At 45.4% G+C, this 22,841-nt stretch overlaps 1 protein-coding gene across 1 annotated transcript; it reads left to right on the forward strand.

The window, feature by feature from the left end:
• The first annotated feature begins 3,692 nt into the window (after nucleotides 1-3,692).
• Nucleotides 3,693-22,318, forward strand: GPR139 (G protein-coupled receptor 139). The gene is made up of 2 exons (XM_075105122.1): nucleotides 3,693-3,813; nucleotides 17,768-22,318. The coding sequence occupies exons 1-2, from the start codon at nucleotides 3,693-3,695 to the stop codon at nucleotides 18,700-18,702; spliced, it is 1,056 nt and encodes a 351-aa protein (XP_074961223.1). The 3' UTR covers nucleotides 18,703-22,318.
• The last annotated feature ends 523 nt before the right edge of the window (nucleotides 22,319-22,841 follow it).

Raw genomic sequence — 22,841 nt, forward strand, 5'->3', positions numbered from 1 at the left:
AACAGCTCTGAGAGGAATACCTCCAGCTCTGCTACACAGGTAAGACAACCTTCATCAGGCAATAAACCAGTTGTCTTGCCAATGCCCCTTGCCTCTTGCAACCGTTAACCCTCTTTTTTTGGCCAAACCATCTCTCTTCCTTTGAGAGACTTCTCCACTTCCTTTCACACTGCTCCTCCTAATCCCTCAGTACACACTCCACACATTAGTTTTCCAGTTTCCTTGCTATTTTCCAGGCATGTTACTCATGCCAGTGTCTTGCAACAACACATCTAGTTATTCCAGATGCCCTGAGTCAATGAATCTCTTCTCTTGAAGCCACCATTGCTTTGCTCCACAGACCGAGTGGATGAGGGGTGTGTGTGACCAACATGTCAATCTTTTCCCCAAGATCACTACCTAGCAGTTCATAGGAAGGCTCAGTTCCTCTTAAAAATAGAAAGCTAACCAAGTTCAAGTGGCTCTGGAATTTTAAAAGCAAATTACATCCACTTCTTCTGTAGCATGTCATACAAAGAATAAACTGCTCTTTAGAAAGAATAAATGTCATTCATTATCCGAGCATGTAGCTGTTTATGAGACAAGATTCAGAAACCATCCTCCTCAAAACTCCAGAGGCACTCTACCTTCACTGTTAATTCAGGAGCAGACCAGTACTCTTCTCACTGTGGGCCTGATGTTGCACGTAAATGTCATCCCTTTAGAAAGTAGCTAGAAAATAGTGAGAAGTTTAAAAATAAACAGTTTTAAGTAGAAGCAAGCTTTGTGGTTAGTTTTGAATTGACTTTATTGAAATCTCTTTCTGTCTAAAATTCTGTTACTGCACAATTCAGGGAGAAGAATAGTCAAAAACTCACTTTAATTTGTCTTAAGGACAAAACCCCCTCAAAACATCTTTTATACACTGAACACAAGAGCAATATTCATATTTACTTTGAGCCTGTAATTCTGATGTATTACCAAATAGTTCATGAACATGACTCCGGTGAAGCAAAAGCAAATCAGACCTGGTCCATTCTGCGTTAGAAGCTCTTGGCTCACCATATAATGCATCTATTTGTGTGTAGGGTGACATCCAGCAAGGCAGAAAAGTTCCTCAGCAAGCTTTAAACAAGCTAACTGAAGTAACCAGGAACAGGTTCATCTTCTCCGGCCTCTCTGTTTGCAGGGCAGAGCAGGCCAGAGGAAGTGTTAGTGAATGTGACCAAATTTTCCAGTTTTTCCCCTTGTACAATGGGAACACATCCGCTGAAGCAAAGCTTCTTGCAGCTGTGAGGCTCTAGTGAGAGCTCCAGTTGGGAAGATGGGAAAAGATTCTTTCTCTTATGACCAAAAGCTCGTCTCAACACATGAGCAACTACCTGAACTGTGCCCTGGAGACAACTCTAACTCCGAGGAAACGAATGCTACTATTATAGAAACCTCTCCAGGGAAGTCCTATTGCTCCGGATGTTTAAACTAGGCCAGACAGAACAGTGGCAGCAGCACAACAGAAAATGGATGGCAGAGGCGCTTCCTTAGCCTCCAGCTTCTGCAGGATTTCGCTGTTGTTAATCGGGAATTTGAGACACCCAGGGCACTGCAACCTGGATGTGAGGCATTTTAACCATTGCTTGCCAAGCCACTGCTCCACTGCTGTCTCCTTCTTTTGTGTGTTGCTTTGCTGATAAACTTCACATAGCTTCAAAACAGAGAGTCATGCTTTCAGCCCTGCTGATGCATTTATTCTGCCCATTAAAAGATTCCAAGAATCACTACTTCTCTTTTGGGAGGCAATAAAGGGTGTCCTTCCTCATCAGCTCTGTTGCAGGAACATGAGAAGGAATTACACTTTTTAAAATAACAAGAGGAAAACCCTGTAGGTTAAATATCTGGAAAAAAACAGGCAGGGTTGAATTCACAGGGCTTTGTACCATATAATCTCACGCATCCCACTGCTTTATGCAATTCTGTTGGTTATCTGAATGAACAGTTTCAAAAGATTTCTTTTTGAAAGGAACACACATTCACTTAAAGGCCATACTAGCAGACTCTAACCATCTTTAATGCTACGCTCACAAAGGCATCAGTTGAAAAAGCAAAGGAAAAATGTATGGTTTTTCCAGTACATTTAACCTGGGAAGCTTGAAGTTTCAGTATAGTTCAAAAAGACCTCTTCTATTAAACGTTTAAGCATGTGAACAAACTTGCTGAGTCTCCCAGCAAAGCAACATACCCAAGTCCTTGCAGGATCAGAGCCTTGCTTGCTCCTTGTTGTATTTCCAAACAGAAGCTAAACTATTTTTCAAACAAGATCATGAAAACCCAAAGATATAGATGTCCTTACTTAGTAACCTGATGGTCGGTTACATTTGTTGTAATGGTGCCTTCCCACCTGTAACACACTTTATATGCTCTATTATCATCCATGGTAAATGGTGGGGTGTTTTCAGAGAACACGGATGGCATCTTTATTTAATCTTGTAACCTACCCACTATGTTTTTGTGTGTATCCCAACAGACCAACATCACATGTATTGCACGCGGACATCCTCTTTGACCTACTCTTGCAGCTACAGGAATCCAGGGGATTCTTCCCATCCACAGTGCCGGGCTGTGGGCTCAACCCTACACACTTCTGGTAAAACAGCCTTGTTTTCTGCTCAGTGGAAGTGCACTGTAATCAATCATATACTTTATCGCTAAACTGTGACCCTCCTGAACATATCAACATGCTATCATCTGTCCGGCCCACCGATCAGTAGCACAAAGCACAAGGCTCCACCACCTTAACGTAACAAGCGTAACTCTAAATCATTTATTAATTACATCCGAGGCTACATACTGAAACACACAAATGTTAAGGTTGAGCAGGTTTTTGAAACCCCGATTTCCCTTCTGCTTTGCCACATGGGAATTGTGATGCACACCTGCCACTCATGGCGGGGAGCGTGGTGCATTTTGCTGTTGGCCACCCCAGACTCTCACCCTGCAGCGCTGCGGGGAGATGAGTGATGGTGTAATTAACCCCGGGTTTGTGTTTCAGTTTTTCAGGTGCAACCCCTCATTTCTGATTTGCTACTTCCTTCCCAGCCCGTTTCAAAGCATAACCCAGGGCCAACAGGCAGGTACACCGCTATTTGTTATCCTCTTGGCTAGTGTGCCAACCGGGAGAAAAATCCCCTTCTCCCGCCCTTCTCTGTGGAAAGAGCCCGCTGCCCACCGGGAAGGCGGCGGTTCACCCGTGGAGCTCGCCCTCTCCCGGCCCGGCCCCACGGCCGGGGTGACAGCGCGGGGGACGAGCCGGGCACCGCCGTGCTGCCCCGGCGCCGGGAAGACGTTCCTGAGGGGCGCCGAGGAGCAGCCCCGAGGCCGGATCTCCCTCCTCAGGCCCTTTCCCTCCGGGCTTGCCTCGGCTGCCTCAGACCTGCCTCCGCCGACCGCGGGGTCCCAGGGCAGGCGCCATCAGGCGATAAGGGGCGGCGGGTCCCGCCGGCCGGGGCGGCCCCGCCCCGCCCCACCGGCGGGCGCCGGGCTGGTCCCGCCCCGGCCCCGCACCGCCCGGGGCCGCGCCATGTGCCGCTGCCCGCTGCGGGGGCCGCGCCGCGCTCGCCGCCGCCGCTGAGCGTGCCAGGGGCGGGCGGGCGGCGCGGCCGGGGCGGCCCGTGCGGCGGAGCGAGCGCCGGCAGCGCGGCCGCGGGGAGAGCGGGTCCATGGAGCACAACCACCTCCACCTCCACAACGGCTCCCTCCTGGCGCACCACCGCTATGGCTGCGGCTTGGGATACGCACCTGTCGTCTACTACAGCCTGCTGCTCTGCCTCGGGCTGCCGGGTGAGTGCCGCGCCCCGGCCCGGCGGGGAGCCGGCGGGGACGGGCCGCCGTGCCCGGGCTGCTCCGGGAGCGGCCGCGGCGGGGCGAGGCTGCGGGGCCCCGGGGAGCTGCCGGCAGCGCCCGCCGGAGCGGCGCCCGCCCGGCTGCCCGCGGTGCGGGGTGAGCGCGGTGCGGCGTCCTCCGGCTGCCGAGGACACCGGGAGCGCGTTCCTTCGCTTCCTCGGTGGGGATCAGCACGGGCATTTCTTAGACAGCACCTTCACTGCCTGACGGGCTGCTGCCCCTGCGTTTCCGCTCCCGCCGGGCTTTGTCCCTGCCTGCCCGCCGTCGCTTTCCCACCCGCGCTCGGGAGCTCTGACTTTGAACCTGACATACAAAGTCTCAGCCCGTCGTGAAGTTTCTGCTATAGTCAATTTGGCCCTTCGAAGACAAAGTGGTGCTGAGGACAGGAAGGCGCTGGGTCTGTCCCCGATCGATCGCGCGCCGGGCTGGCAGCAATCAAAAGTGTAGCTGTTGAGTTTTCCTGGTGCAAATCTCCACCTGGCTCCCTGGGGCAGGGTTGGCTCTAGGAGCAACGTGCTGCTGGTGAGGAACTCGGCTGGGGAAGGAGCATGCTATCACAAGGTTAGCAGACAGCTGCCATGCTCAGGAGCCTGTCCTCGCAGGTGATGGAGCAGGACAGTATCTAGAAAGTCCAGTCTTAGGGTCAGCGCCCTGCAAAGGCAATGGCAATGCTGATGCTGAGATCCCCGAGTGCAGGTACAGAGCTTGGAAGAAAGTTCCAGCTCACAGGCACCAGCCTCCAGACTCTATAACCCTCAGTGAAATTTCCTACTTAAAAAGGGGACAAAGACAACATAGAGATGCCGGGGATGAGAAAAGCAAGAGAGACCGCAAATGGGGAAGGAAAGGATGTTTCAGGCTTGGGTGTAAACACCTGTGAGTGTTTACATTGCCAGCACACAGGTATCCACAGCTGAAAATGCACAGATGCCACACGAGCATCACTTCAGCAATACCATCTCAGCCAAGACGGAGGAGTGAGCAGGTCTCTCCTCCCAGAGGGGGCTGTCGGCAAGGTGCCTTGGCATGCAGGACAGCAGGGAGCTGCTCGTGCAGCACCACTTCTGCAGTTATAGACCCGGCTTCAGCAGGCAGAGCTGCCATCCCAGCACAGCCTGGGAGGGCAAACATCATGGCTTGCTCCCTGGCTTCACACCTCCAGCCTCAGAATAACTTACAGTGATCCCAAGGACAGGCAGAACAAGTCAGAGAAAAGTTAGAGTGATCTGATGCACCAAGGTGAATTGGTATTTTAAGGGTACAATACAAGAGATTTTTGTTGTGTCTATGTACAGCTATGCATTTAAAGTGACAAGTAAAATAGAAAGCAGCAATGGTAGTTAATAGTCTACAATTTCTAAATGTCTTGTTCACCTTAATTCCGTCTTCAAGCAATTAATTTGTAGAAAAAAAATTTATCAGACATGAAGAGAAGCCTGTCTCTGAACAGCACACATGCAGTTACCACTCTGCATACGAACTGATGTTCTGTGTTGCGTTTTTTTCTCCCCCTCCCTGGCTTATAGTTAAAATTTGAAGATTGGCTAATAGCTCGGAGAACTGGAAAGTCATCCTGTATTTACACACAGAGGATTAAGGGTATAGGCAAGTGTCTTTGCTCCACAGCATTGATGAGTCTCAGCCCTGACCTGAAGAGACCCAGCTAGCAGGGATGAGGAGGTAGTTTCTTCTTGGTTAATCCTTTAGAGGCTACTTAGATCTCCACAGTAATGACAAGCTCTAATTTCAACACCTGTCCCCTAGGAACTGACCAAGACCCTCAAGATTATCAGGTGAAGAAGTTGTTATGAAGCAGTCTGTGGCTAAGCTTGCCTTTGTATGTCTCTGAAACGGGGGAAAGTCTTACGTGCACAGACAAGAAAAAAATCACTTAATGAGTGTTCTGCACATACTTGCACCAGCTCCCTAAGGACACTGCATTGTAATTACAGACCTAATGCTGTCATTCTAAAAACATGGTTAAAATTGGTGCACAGTCCAAATTAGCAATGGTGACACGCATTTCTCAAGGGATCGGCTGACTAGAGCAGTGGTACCAATGACAGCACTTGGCAGAACTAGCCAAATCATTTGGTGGTGCAACGCTGCTGAGTTCAGTGGACTTACACCAGGTATGAATGCGTTAGCTTGCTCAGTACACATTATATGAGGATAATGTTGGCACCAACACCTGAAAACACTGCACAGGTACAGTATGCTGAGTAAATACACAGTATACTGAGTGCATGAGAAATTTATGATTCTCACCCTGAGAGTGCACAGGGATGAGAACAAGCTGGATATGTTTAGGGGAAGACTCACACAGCTAAGCTTCATTGCGGATGTGGTACAGGGCAGGAGCAGTGCTAAAAAGAGCTTTTCATGTTTTAATTTGAAGCTGCTCTTCAGTTTTCTAACATTAAACATTTTAAAGGTAACACAATTATTACCTGTTAGAAGAACCCTGAAATCTGTGGGATCTGAGTAATTAGCTTTGTGTGGTGTCAAGAATTTAAGAAACATGATCTAGAATCTGTCTTCAAATACAGCTCTAGTGCAGTGTTTTTGCTGAAATGGAAACAGTTAACTCCTTGCCCTTGCAATAAATCTTGAGGAAAGACTGAGGAGAGGGGAAACCGGTTAACTGTTTCTGCCTTTTCTGCTCTAGTGTCTGAAGGAAATTTCACTAACTCAACAACTCCACTTTGAGGCCAAGCGAGGCCAGGCCTGATTGTGCATGCAGAGAAAGCATCCTTCCCCCTCCTTTGTATAACCTGGGCATCTCAGCAGATCCTGTTCTCAGGAGCAGCTGTTCCTCCCTGTTCAACCAGGCTCCAGAAAGTCTGAAAAAGGCAGAGACGAGAGACACTAAAGTGAACTCCCTTCATGCCTGCTATGATAGTAGCACACAGAGGCAAATGCCAGGCTGTGCCCTGCAAAGAGATGCACCCACAGAGGCACCATTGCATGCCGACCCTGCTGCAGCAGGTACAGGTGTCTTTGCATTTTCCAGAGGTGATTGCACCTTCCAGTCAGCTATAATGGGTGGTTTCTTCTTTTTCCCTCTAAGCACAGGCTGGCAAGGCAGAGACTGTTTTCCAAAGCTTATTTTGGGTGCATATGTGCAAAGGCACCCCATAAGTGTACAGTCCCACTGCCAGGAGCGGGGGTGCCCTAGGAGCAGTCTGCTTGGGACAGGGAGAAGCTCTTGGTGCAAGGGTGGGCAGCAGAGTGAGGGAGCGGCACTAGAAGTGGGGTCATACTCCCATTTGGGGTGGGGGGATTGTTATCATTTATGGAGCTGTTCTGCAGCTCCTGATTTGCCCTCCCTGCACTCCCCTTGTCTGTCAGTCTGAGAGGACCTCTGAAGCATGTCCAGTTACCTGGGAGGCAAAAGAGGGGCTGCAGGAAGGCTTAATGGAAGCAGTTCTTGCTTTAGTGAGAGAAAATGCCAGAGGAGAGGTGTTGTCGCATGTGGGCAAGGGAAGAAATTGCTTTACTTCAATCCAGGAGGGGGCTGGTAAGGTGAGGAAGCAAAGAGGGACAAGTGCCAGCTCTCAGTCTGTCCCTTTGCCAGCAAGAGCTGCACAACGCAGCTACACCAAAAAGCTCCTGCTATAGCAGTGCCACCATACATGACCTCGAGGGTCAGGCAGAGAAGCAGCAATGCTCTCTGCAGATAACTGGCTTTGACCCTGATTCCTGCTTCATTAGAAGGTGCAGTGGCCTGATCCATGTGCTTCCAGGGGTCTTCTCCTCCTGACAGTGCAGAGAAGCAGAGTAGAAACTGGCTTTCTTACTGCGTGATCGCTGGTTCCACTTTGCTCCCTGGTCAGTTGCCTACCTGGGGAATGACTCAACTTCACGGACATCAGAACTCAATGACACAAAGGACAGGCGCGTACCCAGCACCCTTACAGCATCCCTAGGAGGTAACAGGCTCACACCGATGCCCAGGGAAGTGCCACTCCAAACTTTGAGAGCCCGATCTACAAATGTTTCTTTTATTCATGCTTTAGGCTTCTGCTTAAAACCCATCACTGATTTAAACACAGATTCAGGACTTTGTAAGCTTGGGAAAGCAGCCTGGACATACTTGGGTGCTCCCAGTGGGAGGATGCAAACAGGTAGCTTTTGTGTCAGACCTGCTGCTGAACAAGATATTGCAGAGATGGAGAAAACCCAGGTCATTCAAAGCCCAGCCATGAACAGAGTGCACTTGGTGGGCTCCACGTAGAGGGAGAGAAGCTGTAGTCCTGACCTAGGGGAGCATGTAAGCAAGGGTTTCTAACCTTTTTACCACACACTGTCAAGAAAGAGCTACACGCTATGGACTCTCCCCTGACAGATGACAGACCAGCTGTCCTCACACAGCAAATCACCTCCTTCCTAGGGTGTTGAATTGACATGCAGGTGTGTAATTTGCACTGCACCCATGCAAACTGCAGTACAGTCATGGGCAAACTGAAACAGTGGAGGACTGGTCCTTCTGGAGCCTGCTCCCCATAGGCATGCATCTTGGAATAAGGAGGCTATTCAGGAGGCGTGCGAGCCAGGGTCATTGTCCTGACAAGGCAGGTACTGCCAGTGGGCTGTGGGCTGAGCATCCCTCATCTAAGAGACCACCAGCATGCAACAGCCCAGCTGTGCTCCCTCTGCTCTCTGGCAGTGTAGGGGGAATGAGACCTGAAGAGCATTGTCTGTGCTTACAGCCGCAACCTGGTTAGTACCAGGAGTAGGAAGGGGGACAGGTAGCAATGTTTGATGACTCACATGGCATGTAATATCCAGTAAATACCAAAGCAGGCACAAGGTAGGTCTACATACAGCACACAGCAGTACAGAAGTGTGTCAGACCTGTTTTGGATTCCTGTTATCTACTGCCTGGTATATTCTCATGCAGTCACAATACAGGCTTCTGATTAAAGAGGGCATTTCCAACACCTGAATAAATAGCCTCTTATAACAGCACACCTGAACAATAAAAGTGCTAAAGGAAGATCTGATAATATGAGTGGGAGAATTGTTACATGCAGAGTTATGACCTTGAAAAAACAGCTCTCTTCAGCTGTCGCTCATTAGATGCTCACACAATGAATAAGAACTGAACCCTCGGAGATCTGATTCAACCCCCCTTTTATTCAAAGACCATACTTTCTCTGAATTAAAATCTGAATTGGATACAAAACCAGTACACTGCATCCTGCTTAACGGAGGACAAATAAATTGGCAGAACTTTAGCTCAGCTATCAGAGCAATCGAAGGGCACTGCAGCATGTTACAGTAGCACTACTGGACAGAGGGGAACAAAACTACTGCTAACGTGCTTAAAATTAGTTGCTTCCTATTGTAAAATGAATGTTTTTTATTTAAGGAAAGAAGAATCATTATGAAAAATAATAGATTCATTAGTGTTTCTGCACAGGAACAGTGACAGCAAGGCATGCAGATGGGAGCAATTTTGTTTGGTCAGTATGCCTGGAGATTGCGGCCACTAAAGCTTTGCGGCCTGAGAGGCAGTGTGTGGCTCAATCCATAATAATGCAGAAAAGGACTTTATTGCGCATCTCTGAACGCTTTACAGAGTACAACCACTAACTTTGGTTTTCTTCTGCCACATCAGTAGGAAACAACACTGTCGGGCTGTAATGATAACGAGGTGCAATATTTGGGAGGCGCACTAGACTATGAAGTGCACAACCTTGCATGGCAGGCTGCTGAAATGGGTTGGGAAGGAAAAATGTTTTTCTTGAAATGACGACTACACAAAAGAGAGAGCACAGCCAGTTTTCACGGTAGGTGGGTAATGCAGAGCCTCCAGTTGTTAAGAAGTCAAGCCATTCAGAAGCACTAGGCAGTCTAATATCCTGCTGTTCTTCATCCACCCCCTTACTTAGTTCTCTCCTCCTCCTCCTCTTTCTGCTACCCTCCATAAAATGGGGGTGAATCAGCAGAAAAAAGCCAGCAGGAGAAGGCCTTCATCCGCATACATCAAACCAATTTGCTGTAGGCAAACAAACAACATGGAGATGTCCTGACGTGGTATGCTTTCTGCGTTCACATGCCAAGTGCAAAGCAATTCCTGGCCACAAAAGCTTTTACCTTCTGCTTCAGGTGGTCTTTTTGAGCCTTTTATCTCTTTTCCCCTTAACTTTGAGACACCAGCAAAGCAAACAAAGCCAAAATTAACCCCTTGAGCACAGGAGACCTTGCACAGGATTCTGTTTTCCTGCTGCAGAACAAAGATACATATGTAAGGATCCTAAACCCCAATGTTCAGAGCGCTGTTGGTGCCATTACGGGGGTGACCTGATAGATAGCGTTGGGTTGCCTCCCAGGACACCGTATGGTTGTGCAGAGGTAATGAAGTAGAAGCAAGCAAGTAGGACCAGAATTAATGGTACAGAAGATGACCAAAAGGAGTTTTATCCCTTATCCATGGGAGAGGAGAGAATCCTACCTATTGAAACACTGAACACATCTTTTTCACTGAAATTTTTCTACCACCTGAAACACAGTCTCCCTAGAATATACAGTCATTTAACTTCTCCATCTTTTCAATCATGTGGTGCATTGACTACACGGATAGGTGCACTAAAGGTTGCTTTTCGTTTCAAGACAAATTACCTGTCAGTCAGTTACATTAGACTAGGGTATTTCACAAACATTTGTTCGTTCCAGGTGTGTTTTCTTCAATGTCCAGACTAGCACAGGAAAGGGTGATATATCTAGTGTGGATGCAGTATATTCTCTGTGGAGGAAATAAAGCCAAACTGTGATGGTTTTACATAGTCTGTAATTTCCTGCATATTGTGTAAAATTGGCATAGTCTCTGAGAAAGCTTGGCCATGGGGTTTGTAAGCATGAGCTCCTATTGCATTAGCTAATGCTTTAGGAAGACATAAAGACTTTGTTTTTTCAGTAAAACCACAACCAAAGGTAAAATCCTCTTAATTATTCATGCTCAGTAAAGAATTCATGCCAGTGCCCTTATGAAATCACATCCTCCCTCCATCCTAGTCATCCCATCAAATACCTTTGGCACCTGCCTCAGTACTTTGGCATTTGATATCAAAAGGGTGGAATGGTTTTGTCATCCTCAAGCTCAAGTTACTCAGCTTGAGACCTCTTAAACCTCACTGACAGCCCACATTTAGAAGCCACAGACACCAGCCAAATGAGAGACCTGAATTGCCTTGAAAATCTCTGTCTGTCCAGATACATTGCATGAATAACCACATTCCTTTTATGATTTCTGCATTGTTTTGCAGATTGCTTTTTCTCCTCCCAGCACTGATTTCCATTAGAAAGCTTTACTGCTTTGGTAGCAAGATACAAGGCTAGGTTTTGAGACGTGAGTTTTAAAACTTTTTTTACCCTTGTGTGGGTATCTCTAAGAAAGACTTTGCAGGGGAAGTGCCTGAGATTCATTAGAGGCTTTCTGCACTGTAGGCCCAGTTCAGGAAAGGTGGACAAGGAGGGTGAAGACAGCAAGAGGAGAACCAGTGACATTTACAGAGGTGTGTCGTGTCACTGGTGTGCATGTACTGGGTCTCCCCGCATCTTAGCCTAGCGTTCCTTCTGGCTCATCCTCATATTGCAGGAATAGCCTATTTTATAAGGACTAGGGAAAAAAGTATACTACAACAATCTAGGAAAGCCAAAAGCAATGCAGTGTAATTACACGTCTGCCAGACAAGATACTGCACTTAAGCCTGAGTAGTTGGCAAGGCTCAGAGCAAATACTGTCCATTGGCATCTCCACACCATTACCACATCTGTGCCCTCCAACAGCAAGGAAGTGTTTTTGGCTGGATTGAAGTTCCTTTCTGGCCTCCATAACACACTGACGGCTAGTGCCATCTGCACAGCAAAGTACCCCATACAGCGTCCTTCTCCAGAGCCGCCTCAGCTAGTAAATGCCATCGGGGAGAACAATGGCCCTGGAGGCCAGATTTCACCATTGGAATCTGGCCTCTGACACCAACTCATTAATTCACCTGTGACTTGCAAGCAGAAGGCCATGCCGTGTTTTCTCTGGCAGTCACTAACCTGGTCTCCCATGTATGGAGGGGAGCTTGGGTTGTCCTCGGCAGGAGCTTAATCATCCTCTACCTCCAGGTTCACTTTCACCCTCAGAGCTAGTGGCTAGTGTGGTCTGTCCCTGCACATGGTATTTCTAAGCACAAACCACACAAGAGCCTTCCTACAAGGTGTCAAACCTCCTCCAGTGGCAGCCCTGCATCTGTGCCTGCTGTAGCTTTTGTGATGCTCGTTTTTTGGCTTAAATCCCTCTCCAGTCCCTGGGAGATGATGTGGGCACTGCCAGAAGGGGCTGACGGCTCATCCCCCCCTGAGGGTGAGTGGGTGCGTGCCATTCAGCAGTGCTCAGACAATTGAACAACAAATAAATCAATTTACTTTAAAAATCAATCCTCACAGAAACTCTCAGGGAAGGAAAAACTTGTATTGCACTAATTATATTCTATAAAGTATTTCTTTACGCTTCACAATGGTTTAAGGAAACATTTCAGGATACAATAATAAAAGAGAAGAACAAATTACATTAGCCATGAGCAGGCACCGCTCACAGAGGTTGTCCCCATCTGCTGTAGTGTTGAGTTCGACCCATACAGGCTGTAAGAGAAAAAACATGGAACTGCCCTATCTTCTTTAAAGGCAAACAGCATCCAGGGGTCATTTTAAAAGACCACATAACCAGCTATAGCCAACATTAGTAATAAACACATTTACTTTTCCACAGCATTTTTAAAAAATAAATCCTGTTACATAGCCTCCATCAGAAATCACCCATTGTCATCATCTTCTCCAGAGAGCTCCTGCATGAAGTCAGGGCTGAACGCCCTCCTCATCTCCAGTCTGGTAACTATTGGCAAATGACTGTTAGTAATCACAGTCAGATCTGGCTACTCGACACGGTACACCTGTTTACATTTTAATATTGCCTCCTAGTTTAGAGGAAATAATCTATTCCCGTTACACAAGAACACCACTTTTTTCACCATATATTTTTAGCATATTGTACTTGCAGTCTCAGAGTTTCTAAATTTGAAAGAGGTGTTTACTGACTTTTTTTAAAGCATGTTAAAAGTTAAAAAGTTCATAAACTGTCTCTTTGCCAGTCAGGTGACTAATGCAAGGTCTGCAGAGTAGTTTCATACATTGCACAATAATTTGTAGGGATCCTAGCAACAACTGTATTCAGTAAAAGGTGTCCATTATATGCAGTAACCTAATGTTTATCACGCTCAGTAAGCAACACTCACGGCTACTTCATTTAGGTGGTTTACGATGCTGATCTACTGAACTACACAGCAGGCCTTATTCCCAACGCAGCAGTGCTACCAATTGTGTTGTGAAGGCTATTTCACTGCACTGGTCGCTGTGTACGTGCAAAATGCTCTTAATAAAAACAAACAAACAAAATCCCCAAACACAACAAAAAAACCCAAAACCATAACAAACAAACAAATCCAAAGCCCAGAAACATACCTATTTCTTTTTTGGACAGATACAGTTGCTTCTGGTTAAGCTCACACGCAGTGATAACAGTTTGTGGAAGGAGCTCTGTGAATGCCCCACAAAGACCGTGGTTAGGCATCATTTGAGCTACAACTGTAATTCACAAAACAAGAAGCTGGGGGGAAAAACTGTGCCTTTAGGTCACAAGCACAGCTTTGAGGAGGTGCAGCAGACTGCCTGGGCCCTGCAGACAAGACGGCATGGCTTTAGTAGCGGAAACAAACCCAAATCACATAAGAACCAAGGTTACTCCTAAAGGATGATCCCTCTCAGATACCTCTGAGGACCTCTAGTAATGTACATTTCAGTGCTACAGTTGGACTCAGAAACCGATAAAAGTCAGAGGAGATGTCAAAGGAGAGCTATAAGTGTCCCATGATAAAGCCTGGCTAAGTTAGAAGGTTGCTGTACTTTGAGCAGCGTGGAACAATGGTGTTTGGATGTCAGAAACCTTCAGGTGTTGTGTCTCAAAGGCATCCTCGTGACTGAAGGAAAAAATTGAGACTGCCACTTCTTACAGTTGCTTCTCATCATCTGCTGGTGGCATCTCAAGGCTTCGGCCAGCTAGTCCCTAATGAAGCTCTGGTTCTCAACCAGATATTTATAAATTCAGAATACTGCACTGCAGCAAGTGACACTAGCATAAATTCCCATCTGTCATCCCCTAATCAACGCCCAGCACAGTGATCAATCTCTCTAAAATTCCGATTAACTTAACTACTTAGTATCTAGAATAAAAAACACTGCAAGAAATGGCCAGTATACCATCCAGGACAATTTAGGGTCACTGACCTATCCAGCGGCTGTAGCTCCACATACTTCACAGTAGAGATACTTGTATACCTCCATCAGCATCTCTACCATAGTCCTTATCACTGACTACAACATTAGTGCAAGAATTAAGGTAAACAAGGTTAAAACGTGGTTGCAAATACTCTTCCATCATCTTTCACACACAGTAGGTAATTTTTGCCCACAGGAGAGCTTGCGGGGCATGGAATACCCAGCAGTTACCGAGATGCTGGCACAAGGACACAGAGCAGTGTTGTCACCCACTTCCCATTTTACTGAACTTTAGATAGTGTTTGAGGACATACCGAGGACTGACTTAACACTGGGTATGAAATGGGTGAAGGACTGAGACTTACCCGTAGCTCATCCTCACTTTCCGTATACAGCATGCAGCAGGAAAAATACTCCCAAACCCTGTGCTAAGACACTATCATACTGGCAACTTTCTGCTGCACCCCAGTATATATCTGTTCTCACAAAGTATATGATATCACTATATTTCATATCATCCAGCCAGAAAAAGCCCTAATGTGATCCCAGGGAAAGCATTTCCAATACAAGATACAATAACCCTCGCAGAAAAATTGAATAGAGCTTGCATGTACTTTTTCAGATCAATTTTCTAATCCGGCTCACCAAGCAAAGCTCACTGGTGTTAGACAAATAACTTGTATTTCAGTACATGCTGTTACTGCTGTTGCTGGAAACCCTGAGAAAGGCGGGGGGAGAGGGTACAGAGGAAAGGACTGCTCATACTTCACTGAAAGCATTGTCAAGCACTGGAACAGGCTGCCCAGGGAAGTGGTTGAGTCACCATCCCTGGAGGTAAAGACCTGCAGACGTGGTGTTTAGGGACATGGTTTAGTGGTGGACTTGGCAGTACTAGGTTAACAGTTTAACTTGATGATTTTAAAGGTCTTTTCCAACCTAAATGATTCCTTGATTCTATAAATCTGCTCCTGGAGGAAAATGGAAGTGGGATTAGAACCAAACAGCACGACCCTCACAACAAGCAGAAAGTAGGGGGAACCAGGGCTGCTGAGCCTGGATATAGCATGGCTTCAGCATCCCTGCAGGAGCTCCTCTGACAGCCAGGCCAGAGTTAGCAGCAGGGACCAACATCCTCAAGCATCCCCCTTGCTACATGCTGCCTTCAGCTGCTGCTAGAGTCAAATCCAGAGGATATAAAGAGAAGAGGAAGCCCATGGGTCACATCCAATATCTGCAAAGCCAAGCCAGGCAGCCTGGCTGGCCCAAACCAAGAATGGCTGCACAGCCGTGATAAATGCTCCGTCTCAAGGATTTCCTTGACAGTACATCACTCACTGTACCTCCACAGCTCATCAGCAGGCACCATGGAGGCATTTCATAAGCAAGTAAGTGAAAAATGACACAGCAGTTCTGACTATATCACCCCCCGTCCCCCATGTCTGCTCTGAGCTGAAATCAATGCAGTTGCACCTATGCTAACAGATGGCAGAATTGGGAAAATTCCCCTGAAGGTGATTTGAGACAATACTGTTGAAAATATTTTTTTTTATTTAAGGAAGGAGTCATTTGATTGTCATGTTTGATTTAGTTTTGTTCCAAGATACAAAATTAATATATTAAGTTAATACAAAAATAGGTGACACTTATGAGGGCTATTACTTAAGATCATTTACTTGGCTGCAGTTCATTTCCCTGGTGGCAGAAATCTGCTCCCAGACAGCAGGCTTTTAAGGCATTTATGAAGGAGGAAGTTTTCTCCAGTGCCAAGTAAAACAGTTTTTTTAAAAAATGAGCATTTTCACTTGTAGGACATATGTCCTAGGTCATCATTACCTTAATGTCAGCAACTTCCTTTCTCTCTGATTTAAAGAAATCCTTACAATTACTGTTGATTTGTTTTGGGAAATCCATCAAAGCTGGCAGAAGTGTTTGAAGCACTGAGTGCACAGAAGAGGTGATTTATAGAACACTTATGGAAATGTCAAATACAAACATTTGGCAGTCTCTTATACAGTAAACCAGATCTCTGATTTTTAAGTACTACTTCAGGTATTCTAGCCAAGCGATACCAACCTCTGATGGGAACAATCTCGCCTGTCTCATTCTAGCACTACCACTAGTAGGAATAATAGGATTTTTTTTTTATTCAGTTCAAGACTACACAGTAAGTTCTAGTAAACACAAGCAAGTCGTTAAAGTTTGGCTATGCCTTACTGCTCCAGGAAAGCTCTCTAGGGCTGTTTGTATCCATGGTGGAGAGTTCTGCCTGGCCAGAGTCTGCAGGACTGAGCCCTTCCTACGGAATCCGCAGTAGCACTGATTCAAGCAGCTACTGAAGTGTATTCTTCAGGTTGAATCACAGCTTTAGAAAACTGAAGCAAACTAGACAGTGAAACAGCAGAGACAAGGAACTTGAACACCACAATATTATTTAAGTGTCATACAATACATCTAGATGTGGTTTAAGTAATGGGTCTGTATTGTGGCCAAAGAGTTGCAAGCAGATGCTTTTTCAGGAAACTCAGGGATGTTTACACTTGGGCTGAATCACATCTGATGTGACCAGCAGGGTTTCCTTAAAGGCTCAACTGCATCATTCCAGAGGAAAAATGTCTTGTAGTTGGAGGAGGACTTCTAAGGAGCAGCTCTGGATGAGCAAGCAGGTCTTTGTGGAGTAGATCATTTCAATGTTGAGAAGGGAGGTGCTTCCCCAGAGCCCATCTGTAGGAGATCAGGTCAGACAGGCAGGACTGAATTACAGGAGATTCATCCTGGGCAGAGCTGAAAACTTCAAGAGTGCTGTGAAGCACCTCCAGCTCCTAGGAAGAGCTGAGGAGACATGGTTCCCTGGAAGTCCTTCTCTCAATTAGGATCCCACTCAGGCAAGAGAAAAATCACCTAACCCAGGTGGCTTTAATTTCAGCTCTTTAGTTGGAGTTCAAAACTAAAACCAGGCAGGCACTGTGAACTGGGGCAAGGAACAAAATGTCTCTCTCCAACAACCACCCTGCCGTTCTCATTTGTCACTTGTAAAATCTGAAGAAAGCAAGGGGGGAAATAAGAGTGCATGTGATAGATACTAATTTTTTCTACTGCTGCTCCCTCCTGCTACCCCTACATTCATGCACAGCAGCAGCGGTCCCAACAGCCCCTGGTTAGGATGCTCCTGTGCTGCCCACAGTGGCAGCAGGGCCAACCAGAGAGCAGCAACAGAGCCGGAACTATAACTACCTCTACACCTGCTCCAAGGAGGCAGCAAAGGTCTGCCACACACCACTTATACCCCTGTGTCTGGACTGAAGGTCTGGACTTTCTCGCTGACCCTCGTCCTGGTTCACTGGGACAGAGCGACAGCATATCCTACAGCTGGGAGCAGGGCCACATGCTTCTCTCATGGCAACAGCTTCTGAGGGACCAAACTGTAGCGTTTTCCTTCCGATTTCTTGGTCTTTAATAAAGGCATTCATGTTGCTAAGCGCTTGAGCAGAGATACTGCTCCAAGTGAGTGTTCAGAAAAGCAAATTATATGTCTTAATAGCCTAACTCCATGTTTCTATCTCCACAGCAAACATCTTGACAGTCATCATCCTTTCCCAGCTTGTGGCTCGCAGGCAGAAGTCCTCCTATAACTATCTTCTAGCTCTAGCTGCTGCTGACATCTTGGTTCTCTTCTTCATCGTCTTTGTTGACTTCCTCATGGAAGATTTCATTTTAAACAAACAGATGCCTCAGGTACTGGACAAAATAATTGAGGTCTTGGAATTTTCTTCCATACACACCTCCATTTGGATTACGGTTCCTCTAACAATCGATAGGTATATAGCTGTGTGCCATCCACTGAAGTATCACACAGTCTCCTACCCTGCTCGTACTCGAAAAGTCATTGTAAGTGTCTATATCACGTGCTTTTTGACCAGCATCCCCTACTACTGGTGGCCCAACATTTGGATTGAAGACTACATAAGCACATCAATGCATCACGTCCTCATCTGGATCCACTGCTTTACTGTTTATTTAGTGCCCTGCTCCATCTTCTTCATCCTGAATTCCATCATTGTGTACAAGCTGCGACGAAAGAGTAATTTCCGACTGCGAGGGTACTCCACAGGGAAAACAACAGCCATTTTATTTACTATAACTTCTATTTTTGCCATACTTTGGGCACCAAGAATAATCATGATATTATATCACCTCTACGTATCTCCTATAAACAACAGCTGGGTGGTACATATTGTGTCGGACATTGCCAATATGCTAGCACTGCTGAACACTGCAATTAATTTCTTCCTCTACTGTTTTATTAGCAAAAGATTTCGCACAATGGCAGCTGCCACGCTAAAAGCCTTCTTTAAGTGTCAGAAGCAACCTGTGCAATTCTATACAAACCATAACTTTTCCATAACAAGCAGCCCTTGGATTTCCCCAGCCAACTCTCACTGCATCAAAATGCTTGTTTACCAATATGATAAGAATGGAAAGCCTATAAAAATATCACCATGAAAAGAGCAATAGTTGGAGTTTCTGGGTGCAAGTCCTTTTCTTGTGGTTACATCTTCAGGATGTAATTTGCTGAAATGGCTGTTTTGAAGAGTGGTCATTTGATTTCATTTCCCTGGGAGACCAAGGGCAGATCAGACTGTTCGGAGGGAAACAGGAGTACTCGATTTCAGGAGCAAAAGTGAAAAGGCAAATGCCTCCGTCTCTTGCATAGCATTTTGAATATGCTTCAGAGTTCAAGTCTTAGTGTTCAGTCGCACTCCAATGTTTTGCACCCCAGCACCAGTGAAGTCCAAAGTTATTGAAGAGGGGAAGCCACAATAGTGTTTAATTACAACCTTTTAAAACACAACAAAACCTTACTTGACCACACAGTTCATTATCAGCAGAGGAAATGAATGCTTTTACATACTGTGGAAGGTGCCATTTCTGACGTGTGCACTTGCCAAAAAATTATGTGTTATTTCTGACATGAAATACCACCAGTCTTGCTGTCTAGACCTTGTTGCAGGAGGCAGCCTGTGAGACAAACTGTGACAAGCCCTTTTTGGCTCATTTGAACAATGCTTGAGGACCAATATATTACCTGTTGCAGCTTCAGCATGGAAAGCAATCTTACAAGCTGCCAACATTAATGTTTTAAGTTGTTATTTACGAAGGCGACCAAGACAGGGATGCTGGAGGGAGGGAGGGAGGTTTCTAGAGCCAAGAACAAAAGCAGCATCTTTTCCCAGCTATTTCAGTTATGGTGTCTAAAGACTTTCAAATGCAAGGCCAAGTCCTGCCTTATGCAGAGCTCCCACTGAAGCTGATCCTGCAAGGTTTGGAGTGATTACAGCCTTCAGATTCCATCTTAATCAATAAAGATTCTCAGTTATCCCGCATGTTCAGGCCTTTAGGGATTAACATATAAAACCTCAACCTAAGATTTTCTCCTGACAAATTATGCCATCCGATTGCAGATTTGCCATTTAACTGTTAAGAAACTATTTGTGAAAGGAACCTCCATTAAATAACCACAGCAGTAAAAACATAGATCAGCTTGGACTGAGGCTTTTTAATATTTACCTTATTTAAAATAGCTTAACTTCTCTTCCTTCACACTCAAAAACCAGTATTCCAGCCATGCTGAGTGTAGGAAATGATGAGAGAAGAGATTTACAGGAAGGCTGAAAATGCATTTCTTTCAATTTCTCTCCTTTTCAGATCTTGGTATGTGGTCTCTGAGCCACGTACCACAACTTTTACTTCTATATTGGACACTTAATGCAGCCTTACTGAACGTGAGGGCAGACTTCCTTGCATGGTGAACATGAACACAAGCACAATATGGTCAGTGGACACAGCAGCTTCTCAGTAACTGCAAATAAAAAGCAGCCCGGTGCTAGCACTGTGTTTGTGCCTGTGCCCATCTCCATTGCCAGTGGGGAGCTTGTGGTGACCTAACATAGCAAGGTCTGCTGAGAAGGGATCCAGTCAGTCCCCTTTGGTGGGATCTGAGGGCTGAAAACGTGTCTCTCAAACCCGTGGGTGGCTCATCTTTGGTGCATTTCCCCCTAAGAAACACCAAGTCTGCACAAGTCCTGCTGAGGACAACGCCTGGCTCCCTTCTGCCACAAAGGTTGCATTTGCACACCAGCTTGCACCTGCAAGAGCAAAACCCATGGCAGCAGAAGGCACAAGCCATGAAAGACCAGGAGCCCAGGCAAAGGCTGGCTCATGCATGGAGGGGCTTTCTCAGGAGAGATTGAGGCTACTCAGGTCAGTCAGAAGCAGCAGAGGTGGGATGCCCAGTGAGCACGCACCATCTGGTCCTCTCCCATCAGCAGAGCCATTGGGCTGCAAGATCTAGCTGGCAGCAAGAGCTGCTGCGCACTTCTGTACAAGGTGCTGGAACACCCCATGGGCCATGCTGGTTAGAGCAAGGAGGGGGGCATGTCTGGGGAAAGGGGGAGCTGAGAGCGAAAGCTGGCCCTTCCTACCCTCACCCACCAAGGGGGTGCTACCCACCTGAATCTCCCCAGAGTCAAAGGGAAATGAGGAGGCCCCTCATCCTATAGGCTGTTTGTCCCGGTGATCTCAACAAAACTTCACACTTGCAATAATAAAGTGTAAAAGGGATGCTCAGCCTTGCTGTGTTTGTCACAGCAAGATTAAAATTATTGCTCCCTTTACCAGTGTTTTACAGAAATTAAGTTTTGTGAACATGCCTTCTACCCTCCTCTCAGAAACCTCTCTCTGGTCTTTGTCAGTTGATAGTAACCAAAGTTACCTTATGAAAAAGGTACTGTATGTTTCATTTTGGGAAAACACTGTATTTATAACTTATTTTTATTCTAAATTTGTTATGAGGAATGCTTGTCTGAGTTACATGTGAATGAGTCTGAAGTGCAATATCTATATAGATAAGTGGTTCATTTTTGAGAATGTATCTATTGAAAAAATTATTTATACAAGAAATTCACTATTCTGCTTAATATAATAGTAAACTTACAGAAAATAGTGAATGTTTAGGGCTTATATTTATTTAAAAAAAATCAGTTAAGTGCATGGCATATGCTGCCATTCACATGGTGTGATTTATTAGTTTTTGTAACAATGTTTATCCTGCAAACTAGAAGTATCATCTGATTTTACTGTCCTGATGATGTATTTTTGTAAATTACCATATTTTAAAGGATCTTTCTGAGTGAATATTTTATTTATCACTAAAAATAACCCATTAAATTGTTGTAACTTCATTTTGAAAAAACCTCATATTTCTGTATCGTTTTAGAAATGACAAGGTGCAATTTTCATGTACAGTGAATGGGTCATTTAATTTCTGGTAATTTAGGGCTTTCAGAGCTTACTTCCAAAGCCCCTTGAAGTCAGAGGGAAAGTTGCTTGTGGGTTTTGTCACTGGTTTTTCCAATCCCTGTCAATTCAGGAGGGTTTTGGATCAAGCTGTATCTTGTTAACAGACATTTGAAGCCTTCTTTGAGTCCAGTTTGGATAATAAAGCCTTGACTTTTTAGTCTGCCATATGGGAGCTGCTGTTGATAATACTTGCCTTATTTTTGGTTGTGTGAAGCATCTTGCAATGACTGTTGCTAAGTAGCCAATGTCTTGCTATATTATTCGTACCTCCTAATTTTCCAATAGTAAACACTTAATCAAGCACATATAGTGTCATTATTTAGGGAAAGTATCCTGGAGACAAAACCATCTTTGTTGTGGAGATGGTCTTTTGTACTCTATTTAATTTATATTTCAAATATCTACAATTAGAAAAAATAAGCTGTGAATGGACGGTTTTACAATTACTTACAGGTATATGTCCTTGAAGACCACAGCTAGGAACAAAATACTTTTTAGATGAGTTGCTGGTATATAAAATTATGGGATCTATCACCTATTTAAATTGTGAATATTGATATTTTCATAAGTAGACAATATATCGTGTTTGACAAACTTGTTTGTATTATAATAAATTATGGTGCATAACTTACTACTGTGTTTGGAGCTGGTGTTTGATTTATAGATTCTTATGATATGTTTTTGATTTATAGGTACTTATGATATACTACAAATAAGACCAGCCCTTGGCAACTATTACTCAGTAAAACATGGCCTTGGATTATGGGTGTTCATTCATTTGTTAAAAAAAAACCCTGAAATAAAGATGTATCAATTATTACTGGCCCAATTCTTCATTTTGAGCGAAAGTCTCAGCTGTTTTAAGTTAAGTTTAGCTGTTAAAGTCAATTAATCCCTATCCCTAATACCAGCAGGAAGTTGGACCTGAAACAATTGACACCTGTCCAAAGCAGGTGTGGTGCCAGGAAATCAGGTTGCTGCCCCCAGTCATTGCAAGTGATGAGATACCCAGTCAGGCCCAGGAGAGCAAAACACATAATCCTAATTCCCACCATCGATCAACAAGAATTAATGGCATAAGCTTCCCTGCAAATAGGCTCTACTTAGTCACAGGAGCAGGGCAAATAAGAAATACGGCAGCTTGATTGAAGTTTAAGAACAAAATGGGGCATTAAAAAGGAAGTCTTCCCAATCCACTCTCCCTGTGGACGCACAGTGTCTACATGTTTTACAGGCTGGTCCCCTTCTGTCTTAGCAAGTCCTCTCATTTTGCAAAGACAAAG

This window comes from Phalacrocorax aristotelis, chromosome 10, assembly GCF_949628215.1.
Source record: "Phalacrocorax aristotelis chromosome 10, bGulAri2.1, whole genome shotgun sequence".
In the NCBI taxonomy this organism is placed as follows: Eukaryota; Metazoa; Chordata; class Aves; order Suliformes; family Phalacrocoracidae; genus Phalacrocorax; species Phalacrocorax aristotelis.